This window comes from Capricornis sumatraensis, chromosome 2, assembly GCF_032405125.1.
Source record: "Capricornis sumatraensis isolate serow.1 chromosome 2, serow.2, whole genome shotgun sequence".
Classification (NCBI taxonomy): Eukaryota; Metazoa; Chordata; class Mammalia; order Artiodactyla; family Bovidae; genus Capricornis; species Capricornis sumatraensis.
The window spans coordinates 124,578,118-124,599,095 of NC_091070.1; the positions used below are offsets into that span (position 1 = coordinate 124,578,118).

Below are 20,978 nucleotides of genomic sequence, written 5' to 3' on the forward strand. Positions count from 1 at the left end.
TCACTGCCAAGTGTCTGGTACAGTGGCTGATATATAAACTGAGGTGAATGACCAACAGAACTCATGCTTTCATGGAACTTTTAGTCTAACAGAGACTGTAAAATATAAATGAATATAAAATTACACCATTTGATAAATGACAAGATGGACTGAATGGAGTACCCAAGACTTGAACCTGGGTCTCCTGCATTGCAGGCAGATGATTTATCAACTGAGCTATGAGGGAAGGCTGAAGGTCAAGGTATGAGAAGTTAATTAACCATATGAGTAAGAGGAAGAAGAATATTTAAGGTGGAGAGGACAGGCTATGCAGAGGCTCTGAGGTAGGAAAGAACTTATTTAAGGAACAACAGTAAGCCATGTGGCTAGAATAAAATATATGAAGGAAAGATAGAGACTTGAGATACATTTCGGAGGCAAAAGCTATCACCCAGAGAGTTATCAGTATATACTAGTGGCTCTGAGTGTTTAAGGTGGCGCTAACAGTAAAGAACCACCTACCAATTCAGGAGACATAAGAGATGTGGGTTTAAGGGACACAGGTTCAATCTGGGTCAGGAATATCCCCTGGAGGAGGAAAGGGCAACTCGCTCCAGTATTCCTTGCCTGGAAAAATCCCATGGACAGAGGAGTCTGGTGGGCTACAGTCCATGAAGTCGCAAAAAAGTTGGATACGACTGAGCGACTTAGCATGCTAAGTGTTTAAGGTGTCAGCCTTCATACCAAATTAGTCCAGGATTATATGGCAGTAGAGAAAGTAGTTTCTAGAAACAAGTTATTTCCTTTCTAGTAGGAGATGGTTAAAACCTAATAGCCCACTGCCTTAATCCCAATATTAGATACCAGTAGCCTGCAATAACTGGCAGGTGAAATTAGTAAGAGGGATAATGGATGCCCTCACAAACTTGCCCAACCGAGCTTTGTGCAACATATTTTGGGAGTTCTCCAGCAAGGTTTGTGTGCTGGCACAATGATGGTACCTGCTGAGACTTGTTTGGATTGAAGGTGTAGTAGCTAGGTAGGGCATGGAAAGAACGCAGCTCTGTCTTTTTACCAGGGGCTTTTATATGCTAGGTAGCTAGCTCCTAACTTAGTGCTTTCTCCTTTTCTCCCAACTAACACCAAGTCGTTTGCTTTTAGTTCATGTTATATTCTCCTGGCGGACTAATGTTCATATGCAGATTTGATCATACCTTCCCTCACCTGTGAGCCTGCAATAATTCTCCTTTGTCATATCAAGTTCAAAATTCATATAAGAATTCAGAGCCTCAAATGATCTCCAGCCTTTTCTTGTTTTAAACCCATCTCAAGAATATACTCCAGTCACTTTGATATGTTCAAGATCTAAGCCCACAAACCTGAGTGAACCTTCCTCCAGCCCAGGCTGATGCTTTTTTGCCATGGAATAGTGGGAAAAGCTGAATGTACCCAAGCTCTCTAGAATATCACCAAGAAACTTTACTGTTTCAATATTTAGTGACTTTTTTTCTTTGTCACTTTCTACCAAGGGTCTTCTTTTCTTGACTCATGCTTCCATCCCTTTTAGGTGTGCTTTAAGACCCTAGAATCAGGGACTTAGTCTATAGGTCTTATTGGTCAGACCCAGAATTGGATAATTAACTCTGCTATAGTGGAAAGAACAGTAGTTTTAGAGTCAAACTGATCTGGATTTGAATGACAGTGCCTCTGACTTACCAGTTTATGGCTCTGGGCAGGGGTGGTAGGGTCGGTGGTTACTTAACCTTTGTGAACCTCATGTTTCTTATTTTTATGCTTTTGCATTGGTTTTCTCCTTTGCCAAGAGGGAGGTGACATGAAAGAAGTGCAGTATGTTAGTAGACTTTCCATTGGGAATTTTGGAACAAGCAATTTTGTGGTACCCTGGTCACTGTTCTAACATTCCAAATGTAATAACTGGTTGCTGGAATTGGAATGAGGAAAAAATTCTGGCATAAATATGCCTGGGAGGGATTTTGTTTTGTTCTGGAGAAATATGCCCGAACCTTAGAGGAAAATGATCCATTCTATGAAAGATTACGTATAAGCCAGCATTCTTTTGACTTTCCAGATTTGATTTCTCTAACAGTATCTGACACCAAACACAAAACGCCTTAGGTATTTGACCTTCAAAAATCAATCTCATTGGAAAAATAGTCAGCTGTACTCAAAAAATACATTTGACTTTTGGATAGTAATTTGAAGTCATAAGTTTTTCCAGTAATCCGATCATATGAGTCATGATTTTAATCCTCCCCTCCCCCAACCTGTCTCCTTCCCCATGCCTCTGTGTGCTTGGGAAGACTGAGATGCAGAGAGGTTGTTTGGATGTGGTGAGATTCACACCTAAAGTCTTTGTCAAGGATTTTAGAGTCAGCAGCTCTAGTTCAAATCCCAGCCCTCCTGTACCCCCTGCCTCATGACAGGTGAGTTATGTCACCTGTCTGAGCACGTTTCCTCAATGAGACAGGGATCGCAACACCTCAAGCCCAATACGTGGTTCACAGTAAGCCATTAGCGACTCTTGATTTCCTTTCCCAAGAGTACAAAATTTTTATTCCAAACATTATTTCATTAACCTAATCTGTCTCACTATAATATTTAAGTGTCTGGGTGTTACATAATGTATATGAAATATGTATGAGATTTTAAAAATCACAGTGTCTTGTACTCAGAATTATCATGGAACCAATAAGAAAAACAACTTCCAAATTTCTCACAAGCAGCAAGTCACTTAAGTTTGATGGTAGCATAGGTATTTTAAGTTAGCATTAGTAGTAAGAGACAAGACTCTGAGGAATTCCCAGGTTGCAGAAACTCTTCACCTGCTTCTTGGTTATGTTTTCATTTCTATATCCCATCTGCATCTTAACGACACATCTGCCATTACTCTGAGGTAGCATTTCTGCCAGAAAAGTAAGGGAGCAAAGCTTTCTATACTGACATCATCTACCCTGGGGGAAATGATTGCTCCTGCACTTCCTCCCTCCCTCTGTACTAGTAAATGCTGTCGGATGCAACAGAGAGATCCCCATCTCAAATTAGGGAAACCTGCTGGAAGGGACATCTCTCAGACTGGCTGTGCTCGTAAACAGGCTTAGGAACAGCCAGTTTTTGTGAACAGCTGAAGGCAGTAACTTGAATGTCCTCAGATTCTGTTTTCTTTTCTGTGCACGTCTGCTTCACTAGTATCACACCATGTGTAGAGTGGTCACATTTTTCTTTTAGTCCATGTGGCAGAGGGTCCCTAGTCCAAAAGTTTGGAACAGAGACACAGTGACATAGCTTGTATCAGATGCCCATCCTGGATCAGGAAGGTGTGATCATGTAAATACGTGGTGGCTCCTTCAGGTGTTATATGGATGAAGTGGAGTGAGAAGAGCAGCACAGAAGGAGGGGCCCTGAGCACAGAGTTCTGGAGTTGCCCACACACTGCCATCTTAGGCAGTGGGGTCTTAGCTGGGAATACAAAAAATGCTCCTGAACTGAGTTTGCTTGCAGCCCAGTGATGAGAGATGGATGTACAATCAAAGTGCAATAGAATGATGTTGGTTCTGTAATAATGGATGCATTGGTTAAATAGGAGTAAAGAATAGGTGGTCAGTTAGGTTGGCTCAGACACAGAAGCCCCTGTTGGCAATGATGCCTGCACAGTTGGGCACTTTGCAGACTCTGAAAGTCCTTGAGCCAGCTGACTTATTATCTGGGGACTAGGTATAGCCCTGGTGTTTTCTAAGTATTAATGCCTTGTGCTTTATCGTTAAGAGGCCTCTGCATCAGTGTGCCTCTTTGAATTATTCAGTGAGGTTTTTTTACAAAGAAAGAATTAAGGATATCTTGAGGGTTTTGTCATGTTCTGTTTTAGAGAGTTCATATGATCTGAATATTCATTCCCTTTGGTAGCTTCTTAAACCTATTAAAAGACAACTTATTATAAGACAGATTCATCAACTTGTTTTACAACTCAGGTAACCTGGCATTTAACTGCTGGTCAATTACAAATCCCTTGCTTTTAAGTAGCTTAAAAATAACTCCTATTCCCTGTCATGAGGCCCGAGAGTGTTTGCCACAGTCCCTGTCCTTTGCTGTTGCGACGACCTGTGGTATATCCATTGGTGGTCTCATGTTTATCATCCTTTAGTTTGCTTCCTCCGGCAGAACAAACTGATCCTTTTCCATCTTCTGCTGCGTGAGGTCAACTTTCTACATCTTATTCCACTGCTCCATCTTTGGCTCCAGTCTCTTCATCTTGGCTTTGCGTTTCACATTTATATTCTACCAAGGCTTTTACTGTCCTTAACTGCTTGATTTTTCTCTCTGCCCTTTGTTGCTCTTGCATATATTTTTAATTAAGCCTTCTATTTTGAGATAATTGTAGTTTTACAGAAATTTATAAGTATTAACAGAGAAATACTGTTTACCTTTAACCAAGTCTTCCCCAATGGTAACATCATCATCTTGCAAGACTACTATCTAATATCATAATCAGAATATTGACATTGATATAGTCAAGATACATAATGGTAGCCTTAACATTTTGATTTTTAAGGTTGCTTCTCATCCTTACTCATCTCTTAGACCCTTCTCTCCTTGCTCTTCTCACATTCATTGTCCTGGGAATTTAACCAAATCTGATTTAAGGCTCTTACAAGACTCAATTTTCTCTCTGGTAGGCTGGCTAGACTTCATGCTGTCAGAGGTTCTAGGGATAGAACTTGCCTTCCCTAAATTATCTGCCTAGAATTTGGATGTCTCTCTCTGCTCTGCTAAGTCACTTCAGTCGTGTCCGACTCTGTGTGACCCCATAGATGGCAGCCCACCAGGCTCCCCCGTCCCTGGGATTCTCCAGGCAAGAACACTGGAGTGGGTTGCCATTTCCTTCTCCAATGCATGAAAGTGAAAAGTGAAAGGGAAGTCGCTCAGTCGTGTCCAACTCTTCGCAGCCCCATGGACTGCAGCCCACTAGGCTTCTCTGTCCATGGCATTTTCCAGGCAAGAGTACTGGAGTGGGGTGCCATCGCCTTCTCCGTTGGATGTCTCTAGGTGGCCTTAAAAGTCATGTGAGAACCGGGTTTGTCTGTGAGTTAATTTTGCCATAAGTTCATGCAGGTCACATGAGGGTGAAGAACGTGTGGGGGTTGGTATGGTACTAATCCTCTGAGAGTCAGAGCCCTAAACAAAGACACTTTTCCCCCCAAAGGACAGTTCTGCACAGAGGATGTGGATGAGTGCCTGCTGCAACCCAATGCCTGTCAGAACGGGGGCACCTGCACCAACCGCAACGGGGGCTACGGCTGTGTGTGTGTGAATGGCTGGAGTGGGGACGACTGCAGCGAGAACATCGACGACTGTGCCTTCGCCTCCTGCACCCCAGGCTCCACCTGCATCGATCGCGTGGCTTCCTTCTCTTGCATGTGCCCAGAAGGAAAGGCAGGTGAGGCTGGTGGAAGAACAGAGCTGGAAAGGGTGAAAGGGCTGGTGAGCATTCAGGACTCTGCCTGCATCTCTTTCATCCCTTTTGGGGTGTGTCCGTTTACGTTTCATCTTTTGGAACATGGCACCCAACGCTGTTCTTCTGGAAATGTAATTGGTAGCCAAAGTGCTGTGAAGTCAGTCTTCTTCCTTAGGACTTTTAGCTCGCAGCTCCATGTACCTCAGTGTTTCGTCCCCCCAAAATGAAAGTAACTCTTGCCTTGGAAACATCTGTTACCTCCATAAGATTTTAAGCTAAAAGACAGCTCAGAAATTAAGGTAAATTTCTCAGAAATTAAGACAAAATTACTCACAAATAGAGGTAGGTACTTAATTTTAAGAAGAAATAATCCATTTACTCAAAAAAGGTTAGCAAGAGGGAAACAGTGAAGTGTATTCCAGCTCTCAGTATTGCCCTATAGGGGAAGGTTTTCACCAGCTGCAAAGTTAACATTGCTCTCGCCTCTGAGTTTAACAGTTCTGGGTCTAGGAATAGAGCAGTGAGAGGAGGAATGTTACAGGAGATTGCTTAGCGATAGAACTTTGTGCCCAGCAGTTTTGAAATGTTCCTGTATCTATGCCTTTTCAAAAGCCCCGCCTCCAGCTTTGTAGAAGAAGCCTTAGTCACCTCTTCTTAAGCTAATCGCAGACTGGAAAATCCAGTTCCCATGTGAACTATGCAGAACATGGGGCCTAGTCATGTCTTCATAGTCCTGAGGGCACTTGAGCCAGGAATGTTGACACTATTAAAAAGCTGCCCAAGTATAGGCTGATGATGTTCAGCTGGGTTTTTTTTTTCTTCTGAGGCTAATGAAACACAGGTGGCCCCAAGGTCATCAGGTAGCATGATCTTGGGAAAGTGGGTTGCCAGTTAAAATATAGGATGTATGTAATATTTGGGACATAAAGTAGATAATTATTTGTTGTTTATCTGGAATTCCGATTGAACTGGGCAGCCTCCGTTTTTACGTGTTAGACACGACAGCCCAGTGGGAAGGATATCTCCCTTTTCCTGACTCCAGCATCTCACCATCTCACAAATCCCTGACATGATCTACCCTTGAGGAACGGTCCAGCTGAAGGCTCAGATTCAGAGTATAGAGAGAGGTGTCTACAGAAGCTTCTTGCTTTGCAATTAGCTGCAGCATGTCCCTAAGGCAGGATCAGGCAAAGGGGAAATTGCCTCTAAGTCTTCACATTGGATTCTGACGTGCCAGTCCTAAGGTGTTCAATCCTGCATGAAAGAGAAACTCATTCCCCAGGTAAGGGGCATTTTCTCTTTCTTCTCCTTTCCCCACCCCTGTGACAGGTCTCTTATGTCATCTGGATGACGCGTGCATTAGCAACCCCTGCCACAAGGGGGCGCTGTGTGATACCAACCCTCTGAATGGGCAGTATATTTGCACCTGCCCGCAAGGCTACAAAGGGAGTGACTGTACAGAAGATGTGGATGAGTGTGCCATGGGTGAGTACACAGAACCCTTCCTGTTCCTGTCAGTCGAGCTCAGCAGACATTTCAGCTGAAGCACGTTTCACTCTGCGTGCATGTTTCATCCAAACCTCAGACCTGTTACATGCCCTCTGTTTACAACTGACCTTTCAGTGTAACCTGAAAGGTTATCCTAGGAATTCAAATATATAGAAGGTTTGTGCTTGACTTTTAACATGGATCCCTACCTTAGTGACTGTTTGGGCATAAGAACAGCGGAGACACACAAGAGTTGAGATTGCCCTTGTTTGTCTTTCTTTCCCTATTTCCTTCCTTCCTTTTTCATTTAATTATTTATTTACTTACTTTCTTATTGACTGATTGATTGATTAGAATGACGTAAGAAATTGAGAATCAGATAATTAAAGGACTGACCCTAATGCTACTAATCTGACCCACTTCTGTAGTCCACATTTGTGGAAGCTCCATCGAGTGCTTTGATCCTGGTTATGGGTGCTTGTGTCTTCCAGCCAACAGCAATCCTTGTGAGCATGCAGGAAAATGTGTGAACACAGATGGTGCCTTCCACTGTGAGTGTCTGAAGGGCTATGCAGGACCTCGTTGTGAGATGGACATCAATGAGTGCCACTCAGACCCCTGCAAGAATGATGCCACCTGTTTGGATAAAATTGGAGGCTTCACGTGTCTGTGCATGCCAGGTACATGGGCCCTCGGAGTGTGGGGTCTAGACCGGAGACCTTGCACTGTGCTTGTCTTAGGCAGAGCACTCAGTACAGTGTGGCATTTCCGTAAGCTCTGTTGGCATTTAATCCCTAGCCACAGGACCCTTAGGGCTTCCCTGGTGGCTCAGTGGTAAAGAACCTGCCTGCAGTACAGGAGCCGCTGGAGACATTGGTTTGATCCCTGGGTTGGAGGTGGGCATGGCAACCCACTCCAGTATTCTTGCCTGGAGAATCCCATGGACAGAAGAGCCTGTTGGGTTATAATCCATTGGGTCGCAAAGAGTCGAACACGACTGAAGCGACTTAGCATGCACATATGCAAGGGGACCCTTAAGGACTAAGGCCCATGTTAAAATTCTTAGATCTATGGAAAACAGTCCCATCATGTCAAAACCCAGATACTTGTGAGAGAAAAATTCAGAAGATTTTTAAAATGCAAGTATACTTTGATTTAATAAAGTATTTATCATAAAAATTCTTTAAATAGCAAGCTTGCCTTATCCCCTGATATATTACAAATAGCATACCATTCCATTTATAGAAAATAATATTACCCATAATTGTATAGGAACTTGCTGTTTATCTCATGGTGAGATACACATGCTGTGTTATATCTTGGAACTCTTCTGCAGAGACCTCTGCTTGAATCCTTAGAGAGCACAGATGAACTTTAGCTTAAAATGACAGCTGTCAGGGGCTGCTTGGCCTGATTATGGGTGCTAACCGCTCTAGCCTTGGCAGGCCCTCCTGACTTTGACTTACACCCTGAGTACAACAGCATCTCTGATTCATTCAGCTGGTCCTTAGGACTGGGGACCCTGTGGGCCTGGCACTGTCCTGAAAGCAATGCCTGGACTGATCTGAGAATGTAGTTTGGTCTTTGTTGGCATGCTAGGTCTTACCAAGGTCTTTGGAGGTAACCTCTTCTCCGTCTCCCCAGTGACATGGATATCCCAGAATATGCCCGTGTCTGACTGATGCTCACAGTGACTGTTTTCAATCATGGCATAGTCCTCTTTTCCCTCTGCAGAAATGTTCATACGCATAGAGGATGTAGTCAGCCTTATGAGTTTGTGCTTTCTTGGCTAGAATATGCCTTTGTCTTTTTCTAAGCCGCTTGTGTGGTCCATTTTGTTCAGGTTTCAAAGGTGTGCATTGTGAGTTGGAGATCAATGAATGTCAGAGCAACCCTTGTGTGAACAATGGACAGTGTGTGGATAAAGTCAATCGCTTCCAGTGTCTGTGTCCGCCTGGTAAGTGCCCACCACCTGCCCCTGTTTTCTTTGAAAGCACAAAGCCGACTGACCGCAGGGAAGAGAGGAGGGAGAGAATGTGTGTGGGCTCTACATGAGGAAGTCATTAAAGTGAGCGCTTTGGGATAGGAGTGTGTGTGTACAGAAGTGGGGGATTTGCTTCAGCTAGAATATCTTCCAAATCCTTTGTGGCCAGAGGTCCAAGTCTATTCTGAATGGCCCATGACCTCGCCGTCTGTGTGTACATTTCAGAAAGTTCATACCTCATGGAAGCCCTTAGTTCTAGGTTATTCAGGATTTTATTTTTTCCTGTGAGTTATATTCTTGAAACCTTTCTCTGAGATGATTATTTTTAGACATTTCACCCATGGGTACATTAATAGCACAAGTCAGTTCTTTCCAAAGAATGCTGTGTCTCTCCTTTTGCCCCCCTCAGCCATTGTGGAAGACATGCTGAATTTTCTGCCTTAGGCTATAGCCTCTCTTGTTTCTTCAGAGAGAAGGTCCCAGTTCCTGTGCAGCTACATTCGCTTCTTAGGGGGTTCTGTCTGTATGCATTCAGTTCCTACTTTAAGTTGAAGTGAAATCTATACTGGGAAGAAAAAGAGGTGAGAGAGACACCCCGGTGCCTCTGATGCCCTGAGCCTCACCCGTTATCCCAGGAACCTGTTCAGGAGAAAAATTCTCCACGTGCTGATCCAGGGGTATAAGCCTGCCAATAATGGCCCAGCTCTTCTGGGCATCACTCTGATAGTGAGGAAAACATAGGATAATCCTTTGACGTGTGTCATCATGTGCCCTTTTAAGGATTCACGGGGCCAGTTTGCCAGATCGATATTGACGACTGTTCTAGTACTCCGTGTCTGAATGGGGCAAAGTGTATAGATCACCCGAATGGTTATGAGTGCCAGTGTGCCACAGGTAAGACTTTTTCACTTCTTATTCTCCTGGTAGATCCATCTGCACTAAATAGGAGACTGTCCTCTTCTCGCTGCCCCGCCAGGCCAGTCTACTAATGGGCTGCTCTGTGTTTAGAAGGGGCTTCTTCCAGCCTCTTTCTTGCTGCTCTCCCTGTTTCCTTCTACAACACCTGCTTCCTTCACCACAGTGATGGCCTGGCCTGGACATTTCCATTTGATGTCCCCGTCTTTCGAGGGCATATTTGGGCAGTGGTGAGTTTCCAGCTGGCTTTGCCTTATTCCTCTGCAAAAGGGAAGGATTCCAGCTGAAAACTATTTGTCATTGGGGCTTCTCAGCAGGAGGCCTGTCTCTGTGTTTCTTGAGGCAAGGGATCGAACAAAGGCTTAGCAATGCCGTGGTGGGCAAGTGCAGAGATTTTCTGCATAAATATGATTGATACTTTGAGAGTCAAATGTGTATCTGGACAGGGAAGAGAGCTCTATCTGGGAAAGTTTGGGTCCTCTTTCCTGACTCCTGCTACTAGAATCAAAAAGAATGTTTACAAATATTCTACATTTCTGATCTGTGGTGACATTTCTAATTTGGGAGTGGATTTGAATAAGCCAGACATTTCTTGTTACACATTTGCTTCTGCACAGACCATTATTGTGTAGAGAAGATTAGAAATTATTAGAAAAGATAATTTCCCAGTTTCTTTTTTATCTGACTGTTTAAGAAAGAAGTTATGAATATAATTCAGGACATTTTTTTCTTATTTTAAAAAATGGATTCTTAAAAGATTTTTAGCATCATGTGCATGATTTTTTTTTTGTGATCACAGAAAAGCAAACTAAGTCATAAAAATAAACAGAGAACTACTATTTCAGTAGTATTAGAATATTACCACTTATTAGGCCTTCTCAGAGTAGGCCCTGTCAGATGATCCACTCAGCTTCCTTTTCTTTTCACAAACTCTGGTCTCTGTTGGAAAAGTTTCAGGTTAGGTCTTCTTCTGGCTAAGATTATGCTTATGGAGTATAACCTTCACTGGAGAGAATTTAAACTTTGGACTCATGTTTAAAAGGGAGGAGAGTCCTTCCAAAGTCTCTTAAAAAGATTTAAGGTTGGATAAAGGAACTCTTATGTGCCCCTTTTAACTGTCTTGACTTGGTCATTTTATTTAACAAGTATTGGTTAAAAACTTACTATATTTGCATAGATTCCTGGAAGGTTGGGAGGAATAAAGAAAAGTTCTCTGTCCTCTCAGGTCAGAATTGGAAAGATAAGGTACATGAAGTCATTAATTTAGTACCTATATATGCAGACTGGTTTGGGAGGAAAGGCATATAGAGATAAATATATTAAGGAAAATTATAGAGAGCTATTCCCCACTGAAGTCCAATATGCAATTAAGATGCAGTTAAAATGTCTCTGCAGTGAAATTATTAATCATTTAGAAAAAGCTATTTGAATTCTACAGATCTGACTTGAACAACTTCGTTTTAAACCAGACTCTCTAGACTTGCCTTTTAAATAGTGCAGATAGTCAGTTGCAGTTGCTTATGGCCCACAGTATGAATTGTTTACGATATGGGATGTGTAGGATTAAGAGGATGCTGCAGCTACATGTATGCTCAGGTGTGGAATGTGCACCTTGGGTTTTAAGTGTCTTGGGTACAATTCCTTCTAAGGATTCACTGGTGTGTTGTGTGAGGAGAACATTGACAACTGTGACCCTGATCCTTGCCACCACGGCCAGTGTCAGGATGGCATTGATTCCTACACCTGCATCTGCAACCCGGGCTACATGGGCGCCATCTGCAGTGACCAGATAGATGAATGCTACAGCAGCCCTTGCCTGAATGAGGGTCGCTGCATCGACCTGGTGAATGGTTACCAGTGCAACTGCCAGCCGGGCACGTCAGGTAAGCCCACTCTTCACTGCCTTGGGAGTTTTCACCTTTTCTCTAAAACAGTTTACACCGATGTCTCAGACTTTCTCAGCACATGCTTAGGTACCAAAAATACAGTCTTGATTCTGAGAAGCACAGCCAGAAACATCTCAGGGGCAGATAGCTCTAGCCAGTAGGGAAGTCAGAGACAATAGCTTCACAGAGGTGATGATTCTGTGTATGTGTTTTTTTTAATCAAAAGGAGGCATACCACTTCAAAAAATTGAAATTATTATTGAAAATTGAAAACCTTCTTACTTTTGTGGTTCAATTGGATTGTCTTTTTTAACTTCCACCTTACTCAGATTAATGAAGTTGGTCCTTCCCTCTCCATCCCTCCCGATCTTCCAGTAGTTTTTCCTCCCTTTTAGAGTCCAGTATCTTTAATGGAGAAGGAAATGGCAATCCACTCCAGTATTCTTGCCTGGAGAATTCCATGGACAGAGGAGCCTGGCAGGCTATAGTCCATGGGGTCATAAAGTCGGACATGACTGAGCAACTATCACACTATCTTTAACGGGTCATCTTTCTTCTGCTGTTTTTCTCTGCTGGGCTTTGGGCATGTGGGGAACTCAGAGGGAGAGGAGCGACACTGCAACATGTCTGGGTTATTGTCAATTAGAATGCAGAGCTGTTGTTTCCCATCCCCAGTTCATGGCTGTTTCCTGCCTCCAGTTGAATGACGGCTTGTTAGTCGTGAGGGCATGCTACTCCTTGCTGGGGAAATGTTGAGCTGTTTTCTCAGGCAGCAGCATTTCACAGATTTCAGTGGATTCTGTTTTACTTATTCGAGGAATAATTATGGTCACAACTGTGGTTAATGGACAGAGAAGTTCTGTGTCTCAGATCAAAGGAAAATGTATTAGTGGAAGATTAACTAGTGTGTGCCTTTGTTAGAAGGGAACCTGCCAATACAAGGAGTGATTTATTGAGAACTCATTCTCCATTTAAGGAAAATGGCCTGTGTAGGGGGCAAAGGTGGGGGAGGCGGTTAGCTGCCCTCATTTTATTTTGTTATTTCCAAATCCATTTCTTCAAACTTGTCAAAGGCCCTGGTCTTCATCCAGGAACTCGTACATGCCAAGTTTGAAAACAAAGTCCTTTTTGAGTTGCTCAAGCATACGAAAAACATCCCATGCCTTCACAGTTGAAAATGCCTTCCCCCTCCCCACGTTTAGATAACTCTCTAAAAGAGCTGAATAGATCTTTGTGAAACCTTCCAAAAGCAATTTGCTTCCGGGCTGGTCCCCAGACATGAGAAATTGCAGTACGAAAAGAAATTTGAGAGATTTACAAGCAATTGAATGGATGCCTTTAGAATGGTGGGGCTGTGTTAGGCTTTGCTATCGTTCCCATTATAGAAAATGTACTGGAAACCTGGGTGAGTGGTGGGCTGGCAAGTATTTTGTTTTCTTTGGGATTATATTATGCCAGGATGGATCAGGTGTGTTCCCTGGGGAGTACAGAGAAGTCAAGGTGGAAGTAGCTGTCAGTGAGAAAGGCAGGTAGTAAATATCAGCGGGGTGTAGGCAGCATAAAGAAGGAAGGCACAGGTTCTTTCAGAAAACTGCCAGATTCATTCCTTTGACTGTTTGGAGAATTCACGCAAAGAGATGCAGACCACATAAAGAGATCTCGGTCTGTAATGTCTGCAGAAGGACCTGGCATGTACAGGGAGCCTGGGTGAAAGGATTCACTCAATTAACCAATATGAATAGACTCTTGAGTTGCAATCTAAGAATTGACAACCCATACATAACATAGTCTGAGTTGGTAGCTTGGGGTTTGGATGAGTATATGGATAGAAGGGATACTTTACAATCTGCAGGTTATAATTGTAGTTTCTCACTCACTAAGTACTTAAAGCACAGTATACTACCCAGAATCACTACTAATGCCTTTTTTCACCTGTGATCTTAAGTAAGTTTGGGGGAAGTTTCAAGTTATAGAAACTGCATTGACTAGCTAAAAGAATCATCAGCAAACAACAAATACAAAACAGACAAGCAGAAGGAATTCTGTGAAAACACACAGAGGCATCTTACAGATTCCAAGTGAGAATTGAATAATGAGGCTTTGGGGGGATTAGCGGGAAGTAGAGCCACATGCAGACCATAGGTCACCCAGTTCATGTTCCAGCGTTCCAGTGAGATAATTTCATTGGCCCAGCTTGAGCTGAGTGGCTGTTCCTGCTAGAATACAACATGGATTTGGGGGCAGTCCCATTAAACCGCATGGCTTCCTGGGGCCTGCCTTGGTCTCTTGTGGATTAATTGGGATTGTCAATCAAGGGCTAGACACGTCTCCTAAAGGTGTCCATTTGTAATTAAGGAATATTGAAACCTTTGCCTCATCTGTGGCTAGCAAGGCAGCACAGTCACATTAATCACAGTGACCAGTGTGGTGCGGTGAAGTGTATAGAATCCAGAGAGCTGGGTTCACATCCTGGCTGTGCTGATGTAATTGTACAAGTGCATGATAAAATGAGTGTAACACAGATTAGTTTGGCACTGAAGTGAGAAAATAAAGTTATATCAAGTGGGAAGCAGAGTATTTTGCTCACAATAATGACTTGATACATTTTCAATATACTAATTATTAATAAATATTCATATAAAGTTTGAGTGAATAAATACTAGGCATTTTGTTGTGGCAATTTCATTTGTTAGTTTATATCCTAATTATCAGGTTTAATTTTTAGACTTTTTAAACTGCCAATATATTCTTTTATGATATCCAAATTCATCACTAAATTCATGTTAAGTAATATAATAGTGAGTATTTTTACAGAATAGTGGTAACAGTAGGGATTGGTGTATCTCTACTATTTAGTTACCTGTATCTATAATTAAACTTTCCTGAACATAGTCAAGCTCTGCCATTCATCTGGGGAATATACCAGGAGGAAAGCAACATGCCCCAGGAGAAAGCTGTGACTCTGTAAGATTTGTCCTGAACTTTAGCCCTTAATAGTAACAGTCAGTATCAAGCTTATAGTGGTAGATACAAGTCCCAAAGTTCTAAGGAAAGCTTAAATTTTACCTCTGGAGCACAGTATTGCCATAGTTGTTTTCCTTGAAATGAACGGCAGGCTTGTTTCTTTCACTTAACTATTTGCTAAGTACTTAGGTCTAAATAGTCCTGGTTTGTCTGTCAGTTGCTCTGGGATTCTGTGAAAAAAGTTGCAGTTTCAGTTCAGTACTCAGTCACACAACTGCTTTTCCTGGAGACTGCTCTGTATATGTTGGCATGCCACAGAATAGCTTTATGTGTATTTTCTATTTCATCACACAAAACAATAGAGGTATACTCAAGGGTTAAGGTATAATCAAATCGTAAAGTTAATACTTTTGGCAGCTTCATCAAAGTCATTCTTAAGTGAAACTATCTTTTTTGTATTGTTTTAACTGAGTACATGGAGGTGAAGAATAAAAACACTAGTATAGTACAGTTTGGCACTTTCTGGATTCCTGCTAAGATGCCAGCAGTCATACCTCCATTGCTCTTTATTATTTCAGTAAGATATTTATTGTAATCTAAAACCATAGCTTTATCATCAAAATGGAAATATGGGAACTGGGTAATAATTTGGTTGGGTACAGTCTGATATTCTAAAGCAATCATGTCCATGGAGATCAATTAACAAGACCTACATAAGCAGTTAATGTTTTAAATTCAAAGATCCAAAATCAGGATTTTTGTCTTCCAACACCAACTCCTCTTCCTCATTCACTACATCTGTCAAGAGTATTATATTTTCCTAGACATCCAGGTATGGTAACTGAATTTCCATGACTTCTCCTTTATTCTCTTCATTGACTCAGTTTCTAAGTGATAAAGACTGTAGGTCTTATGACCTCTCACATTCATCCTTTTGCTTTCATTCCTACTGGCATGTCCTTGGCCTTGGGCACCGTTTCTTTAAACCAACTCCATGTCATGGCCTGCCCAGTGTTCTTCTCACATTAATCCATCCCATACCCTTCACATTGACCTTTCATGCCACTCCAAATCATTGGCTTGCTAACCAGGGCCCCTTCATTTATGGGGGGTCCTTCATTATGGGGTCCTTCGTTTATGATTCTCATCTCACCATTTGCCCATGTGTCCCACCCCTGGGGTTAAACAAATCAAAGTACAGCTCTTACTGTGCCTCCTGCTGGCTGTCAGCTGCCTTGCAGATTTCTTCAGTGCTGAGCTACACTTTTTTTTTTAATCTTCAACATTTCTGAAATTAGGAAGCACCTTATATTCAAGGTGATAGAAAACTGTCAGCCTCAGAATTAAGGCAGAAGTGATGACAGGCTCCTTGCTGCCTGTGACTGAGAATTGTTCAGTGTGTAAAAGGGATCAGTTCATCTAATTGTCATTGCAGCTGTATATTAACTTTGGGTCCCTAATTTGTACTTAAAATGAGGCAACATATGCTATAAACTGCTCTGGGTACTTGAGGCAAAAGAGATAAAAATCTCTGCCTTGATGGCACATACATCATGAAGAACTGTTGCCAGGTTCTGAAGACTCCGTCACAGGGTCTGGTGGACTTTTTTTTTTTTAATCAATGAATTTAATTGCCTCCATTGCTTTTGTAACATTAGTGCAAATGCCAACACAATAAAAAGACAAACAGTGGCTTAGTGTGATTAATACAATCATTTGACCTCATGATACCTTTGACAAGGTCTGGAGCACTGAACTTTCAGAAATGCTGCTTTTCTGTATTCAGGGTTGGCTAGATACTCATGAGATTTCCTAACACCCAGCATCACAAACAGAGATCATTGGTGTTTCTGTGCTAATATTGCACGGTTTCTCTTTGCTTTCATCTTTGCAGGTGTTAATTGTGAAATCAATTTTGATGACTGTGCAAGTAACCCGTGTGTCCATGGAGTCTGTATGGATGGTGTTAATCGTTACAGCTGTGTCTGCTCACCAGGATTCACAGGTAATGGTCCTTTTTGTTGGGAAACTCGTTCAGCCCCCTCACTTTGGGAAAAGGGCATCTAAAGGTTAGTTACTTTCAAATAGATCTGACTTCTTCATCTCTTGGAAGGTTAGAAGGTTGCTTCTGAGCTTCTCTGGCCCAATTTTCAGGCCTTCCCTGAACTGTAACATGAAGCTTTTCATTAGTTAGGGTTTTTAGGCCATGTGTTTATAGCTGCTTAAAAAGGGTTTCTTTTCAGACCATGAGTTTCCATCACTGAGCTTAAGTTACATAGCTTTCATATTTTTCTATACTTAGTAGTGAATACCTTCTATAAAGGCATGGCCAAGGTAGAATTCTATGAACACCTTATATGATTTTTTCTGAGTACTTCCTCTTATAAGTACTTGGCTAAGGTCAAAACTTAGCAAAGCAACCTATTTTTGTCTAGCATAGTGGGTTTTAATTTCTCTCCAGGAGGGAGAAAGTAAGTGACTAAAATAAAACTGGTTATAATTCTTCTTAAATTCTTCTTAATTAAACCCCCCAGCTAGAACATTTATTTATTTTTTTTAATTTTATTTTCACTTTATTTTACTTTACAATATTGTATTGGTTTTGCCATACATTGACAAGTGCCAGTCTATGTTCGATACAGGACATAGAACATTTATATATGCACCATGTGTGTACACACACAAACTCACATACATCTTTTCTGTTATCTTCTTTTGTTGCTAATAAGATTACCTTTACCTTTTGCCTTCCTGATAAAAAAGTACTAGGAGCTACTGAGGAAATATGAAGCCTCTTTCTGATACATCTGTTTGTCAAAGGCACCATCAGAGGGCGTGTAATGTGCCAGTCCCATTCTTGCTAGACAGTGCCACACACAATAAGGCACTTACATCATGATGTTGCCATTGCATGAATACCACGTGGCCATTTGCAACCAACGTGAGAAACTTCCACAGAGCTTTTTAAACTATAATGTCAAAAAGCCAAGAGATGCCTCTTTCTTGCTGGGAGCTTAACTCTCTCTGTATTTCACAATCCTTTGCACTGCTTGGTGTGATTGTGGACACGAGAGAGGAACGTCTGTGGCCTACGTGGTCACTGTAATCTCTTTTCAGTGGAATATCACTCAGAAGACCAGGATGATGAGAGTTCTTATATCTAGTACCCAGCACTGCCAGTGTGGAGCCAGATGTACTTCTGTATCCTGAAATATGTTACTCCAACATTCAGTGACAGCCAACTGAATTTCTTTCAGACAGAATGGCATATGTACTTGTTCACATAGGTAATAAGAGAATAGCTGCCATTTATTAAGGCCTTGTTTTGAGGTAGGCATTAAATCAAGTGCCTAATCTCATTTAATTGTCACTACCATTATTATTTCTACAGTATTGATGAGAAACCCTGAATTCAGAGAGCTTAAGTAACAGTACCAGTGCACTAGGGCCAGCATTCCACCCCGGGGGTTCTGTTATAGAGTTCAGACTTGACTGGACAGCATAAGTGGGTGCCTGCTGTGGTTTCTTTTTAGATATATAAGCCTTAGACTCAACTTAAATTTTTTGGAAATGTCAGTGAATCATATGCTTTCTCTTTTTAACATTTAGCAAATCAGGAAGGTCATGGAGGGAGGACATAGGCTAAAAATATTCTAAAATAAACTTAAGGTGTAGCATGAAACTGCATAACCAAGGAATGGAATGTTTTGGTTACTGGGTGGTACCCTGTTCTTGGAACTGTTTTCTACGTCTTGTTTGTTCTATTTGTTTTTTCAAGTCAGTTGCTGAAAATATCAGAGGCAACTGTGTTATATGCTCATGACCCATAAATATAAGGGGTTTTAGTCTTGCCTTTATTTTAATACTGTTAACGTTTTATTATAATTTTAATAACAGCTTGAACAGATTTAAGGGAATATTTTTTCAGACAAAATTCTCTGTTCTCCGCAGACCACTTTATACTTCCTGATTGAATAGGAAAAGTAAGAAATCATGTGTCACTTCAGTAGACTACTTTTCAGTAGTATTAACTACTTTTTCAGTTTCACATTCATGTCCATTATTTTGCCGACTTCTCAGAACAGTCCATAAAAGTAGATAGGTTGTAAATGAAACCAAAAGCACAAGTAACAAAAACTAAAATGAACTTCTGAAGGGCAAAAAAACAATATGGTGAAAAGCTAACCTACAGAGACGGATAAAAATATATGCAAAATATGTGTCTAACAAAAAGTTAATATCCAAAATATATAAAGAATCATACAACTCAATAGTAAAGAAGCAAATAATTCAATTAAAAATTGGACAAATAACAAATTCAGTAGTGACAGATGTTAACTAGACTTATTGTAGTGATCATTTTTCAATATACACAAATATCACATCATTATGCTGTACACCTGAAATTAACAATGTTACATGTCAATTATACAACCTACTCCAGTATTCTTGCCTTGAGAATTCCATGGACAGAGGAGCCCCAGTTCATTGGGTTGCAAAGAGTAGGACACAACTGAGCGACTAACACTTTAAAAATGAAAACACGTTAGTTAGGAGTAGGAAACCCAATTTTAGAAAATATTACTGGAAAATTCCCAATAATTTCCAGATATAAGATACTGGTAATATTCACTCTAGTTCTCAGAGCTACATGATTTAACCACATTCTGATTATATTTTTAGGCTGTAAATCATTATTTATCTTTTGAAATCCAGTATCAACTGAAACAGGTAAAGTTTTACAAGCTTTACAATCTATGAAGAGTAGCTAGCAATATAGCTAATCCTCATCACAGTATCATTATGCAGCTGTATAAAATCGCCAAATTCAATGAAAAAATATTAGATTCGAGGTTTGCAATCTCGTCTTTCTTTCAGTCTCTTACAGGATTTTCTAATCAGAAGCAAAGTGAATAAATATTTATAAATTATAAATTTATAAATGCTGAACACACAGTTGTTTCTGGTTCTCCAGCCGTTAGTGAAGGCACACTGCTAAGCACAGAGGAGCACTGGGTTATGGGAAAAGTGGTAGACAGTGAGCTCATGCCTTTAAAAGGGTTTAAGGTATGGTCAGGGACCCAGACTGCATACATCGGAAGATGACTAAAGACTAGGGAAGTAGTTAGAAGCAAGGTATACACATTCAGAAAAGTGTGAGCAATGAAGGAAAACAGATGTTTAGAATCAGGGGGAAAATGGGCAAAGGACATTCTTTTTCCAAAGAAGACATATAGATGGCCAACAGGTACAGGAAAAGATGCTCAGCATCACTAATCATTGGGAAAATGAAAATCAAAACCATAGTGAAATATTACGTCACACTTGAAAGATTGGTTGTTATCAAAAAGATAAGAGAGAACAAATGTTTGTGAGGGTGTGGGAAAAGGGGAACTCTCATGCACTGTTGATCTGAATGTAAAATGTTACAGTTATTAGGGAAAACAATATGGCAGTTGTCAAAAAATTAAAAATTGAACTACCATAAGGTCCAGGAATTTTACAGTTGTGTATCTAAAGGAATTGAAATCAATATTTCAAGAGGAGTTTGTATTTGTACACACCCATGTTCATAGCAGCATTATTCACAATAGTCAAGATATCAAAACAACCAGAGTGTCCATCAAATGGATGAATGAGTAAAGGATACCTTGTATGTACACAGTGGAATATAATTCAGCCATGAGAGAAGGGGAAATCCTGACATTTGTGACAACATGAATGGAACTTGAGGACATTAAGTGAGATAAATCAGGCAGTGAAAGACAAATACTGTATGGTATCACTTAATGCAGAATATTAAAAAGCCAAACTCAGGAAAGCAGAGAGTAGAATGGTGTCTATCGGGGTCTAGGCTGGGAGGGTAGCGGATTGGGGAGATATTGTTTAAGGGTACAAATTTGCAACTACTAGATAAATAAGTTCTGATTGAATGCATAGCATAGTGATTATAGTCAGCAATACTGCATGATAAACTTTCAAATTGCTGAGAGAGTAGATCTTAATTGTTTTTACCACAAAAAGAAGTGATGGTTATGTGACATGATAGAAGTGTTCACTAACTGTGGAGGTAATCATATTGCAATATAAAAAATATATCAAACCAACACATCATATACCTTAAACTTACACAATGTTATATGTCAATCATGTCTTAATTTTAAAATTAACAAAAAAACTTAGGGAATTTTTATTATCTTCATTTAACAAATAAGGCAACTGAAAGAGCTTAATGTGTCCATGGTCTTAGCTAGTGGACTTCCCTGGTGGCTTAGATGGTAAAGTGCCTGTC

General features: G+C 41.0%; 1 protein-coding gene across 1 annotated transcript in view; it reads left to right on the forward strand.

Annotated features, from left to right (window-relative positions):
• The window catches only part of NOTCH2 (notch receptor 2), a 173,132-nt gene that overhangs the window by 104,473 nt on the left and 47,681 nt on the right, over window positions 1-20,978 (forward strand). Inside the window, exons 7-13 of the mRNA XM_068960510.1 lie at window positions 5,198-5,431; window positions 6,779-6,934; window positions 7,429-7,617; window positions 8,781-8,894; window positions 9,702-9,815; window positions 11,486-11,719; window positions 16,581-16,691. Coding sequence (XP_068816611.1) covers window positions 5,198-5,431; window positions 6,779-6,934; window positions 7,429-7,617; window positions 8,781-8,894; window positions 9,702-9,815; window positions 11,486-11,719; window positions 16,581-16,691 — 1,152 coding nt within the window. The remainder of the gene's footprint in view (window positions 1-5,197; window positions 5,432-6,778; window positions 6,935-7,428; window positions 7,618-8,780; window positions 8,895-9,701; window positions 9,816-11,485; window positions 11,720-16,580; window positions 16,692-20,978) is intronic.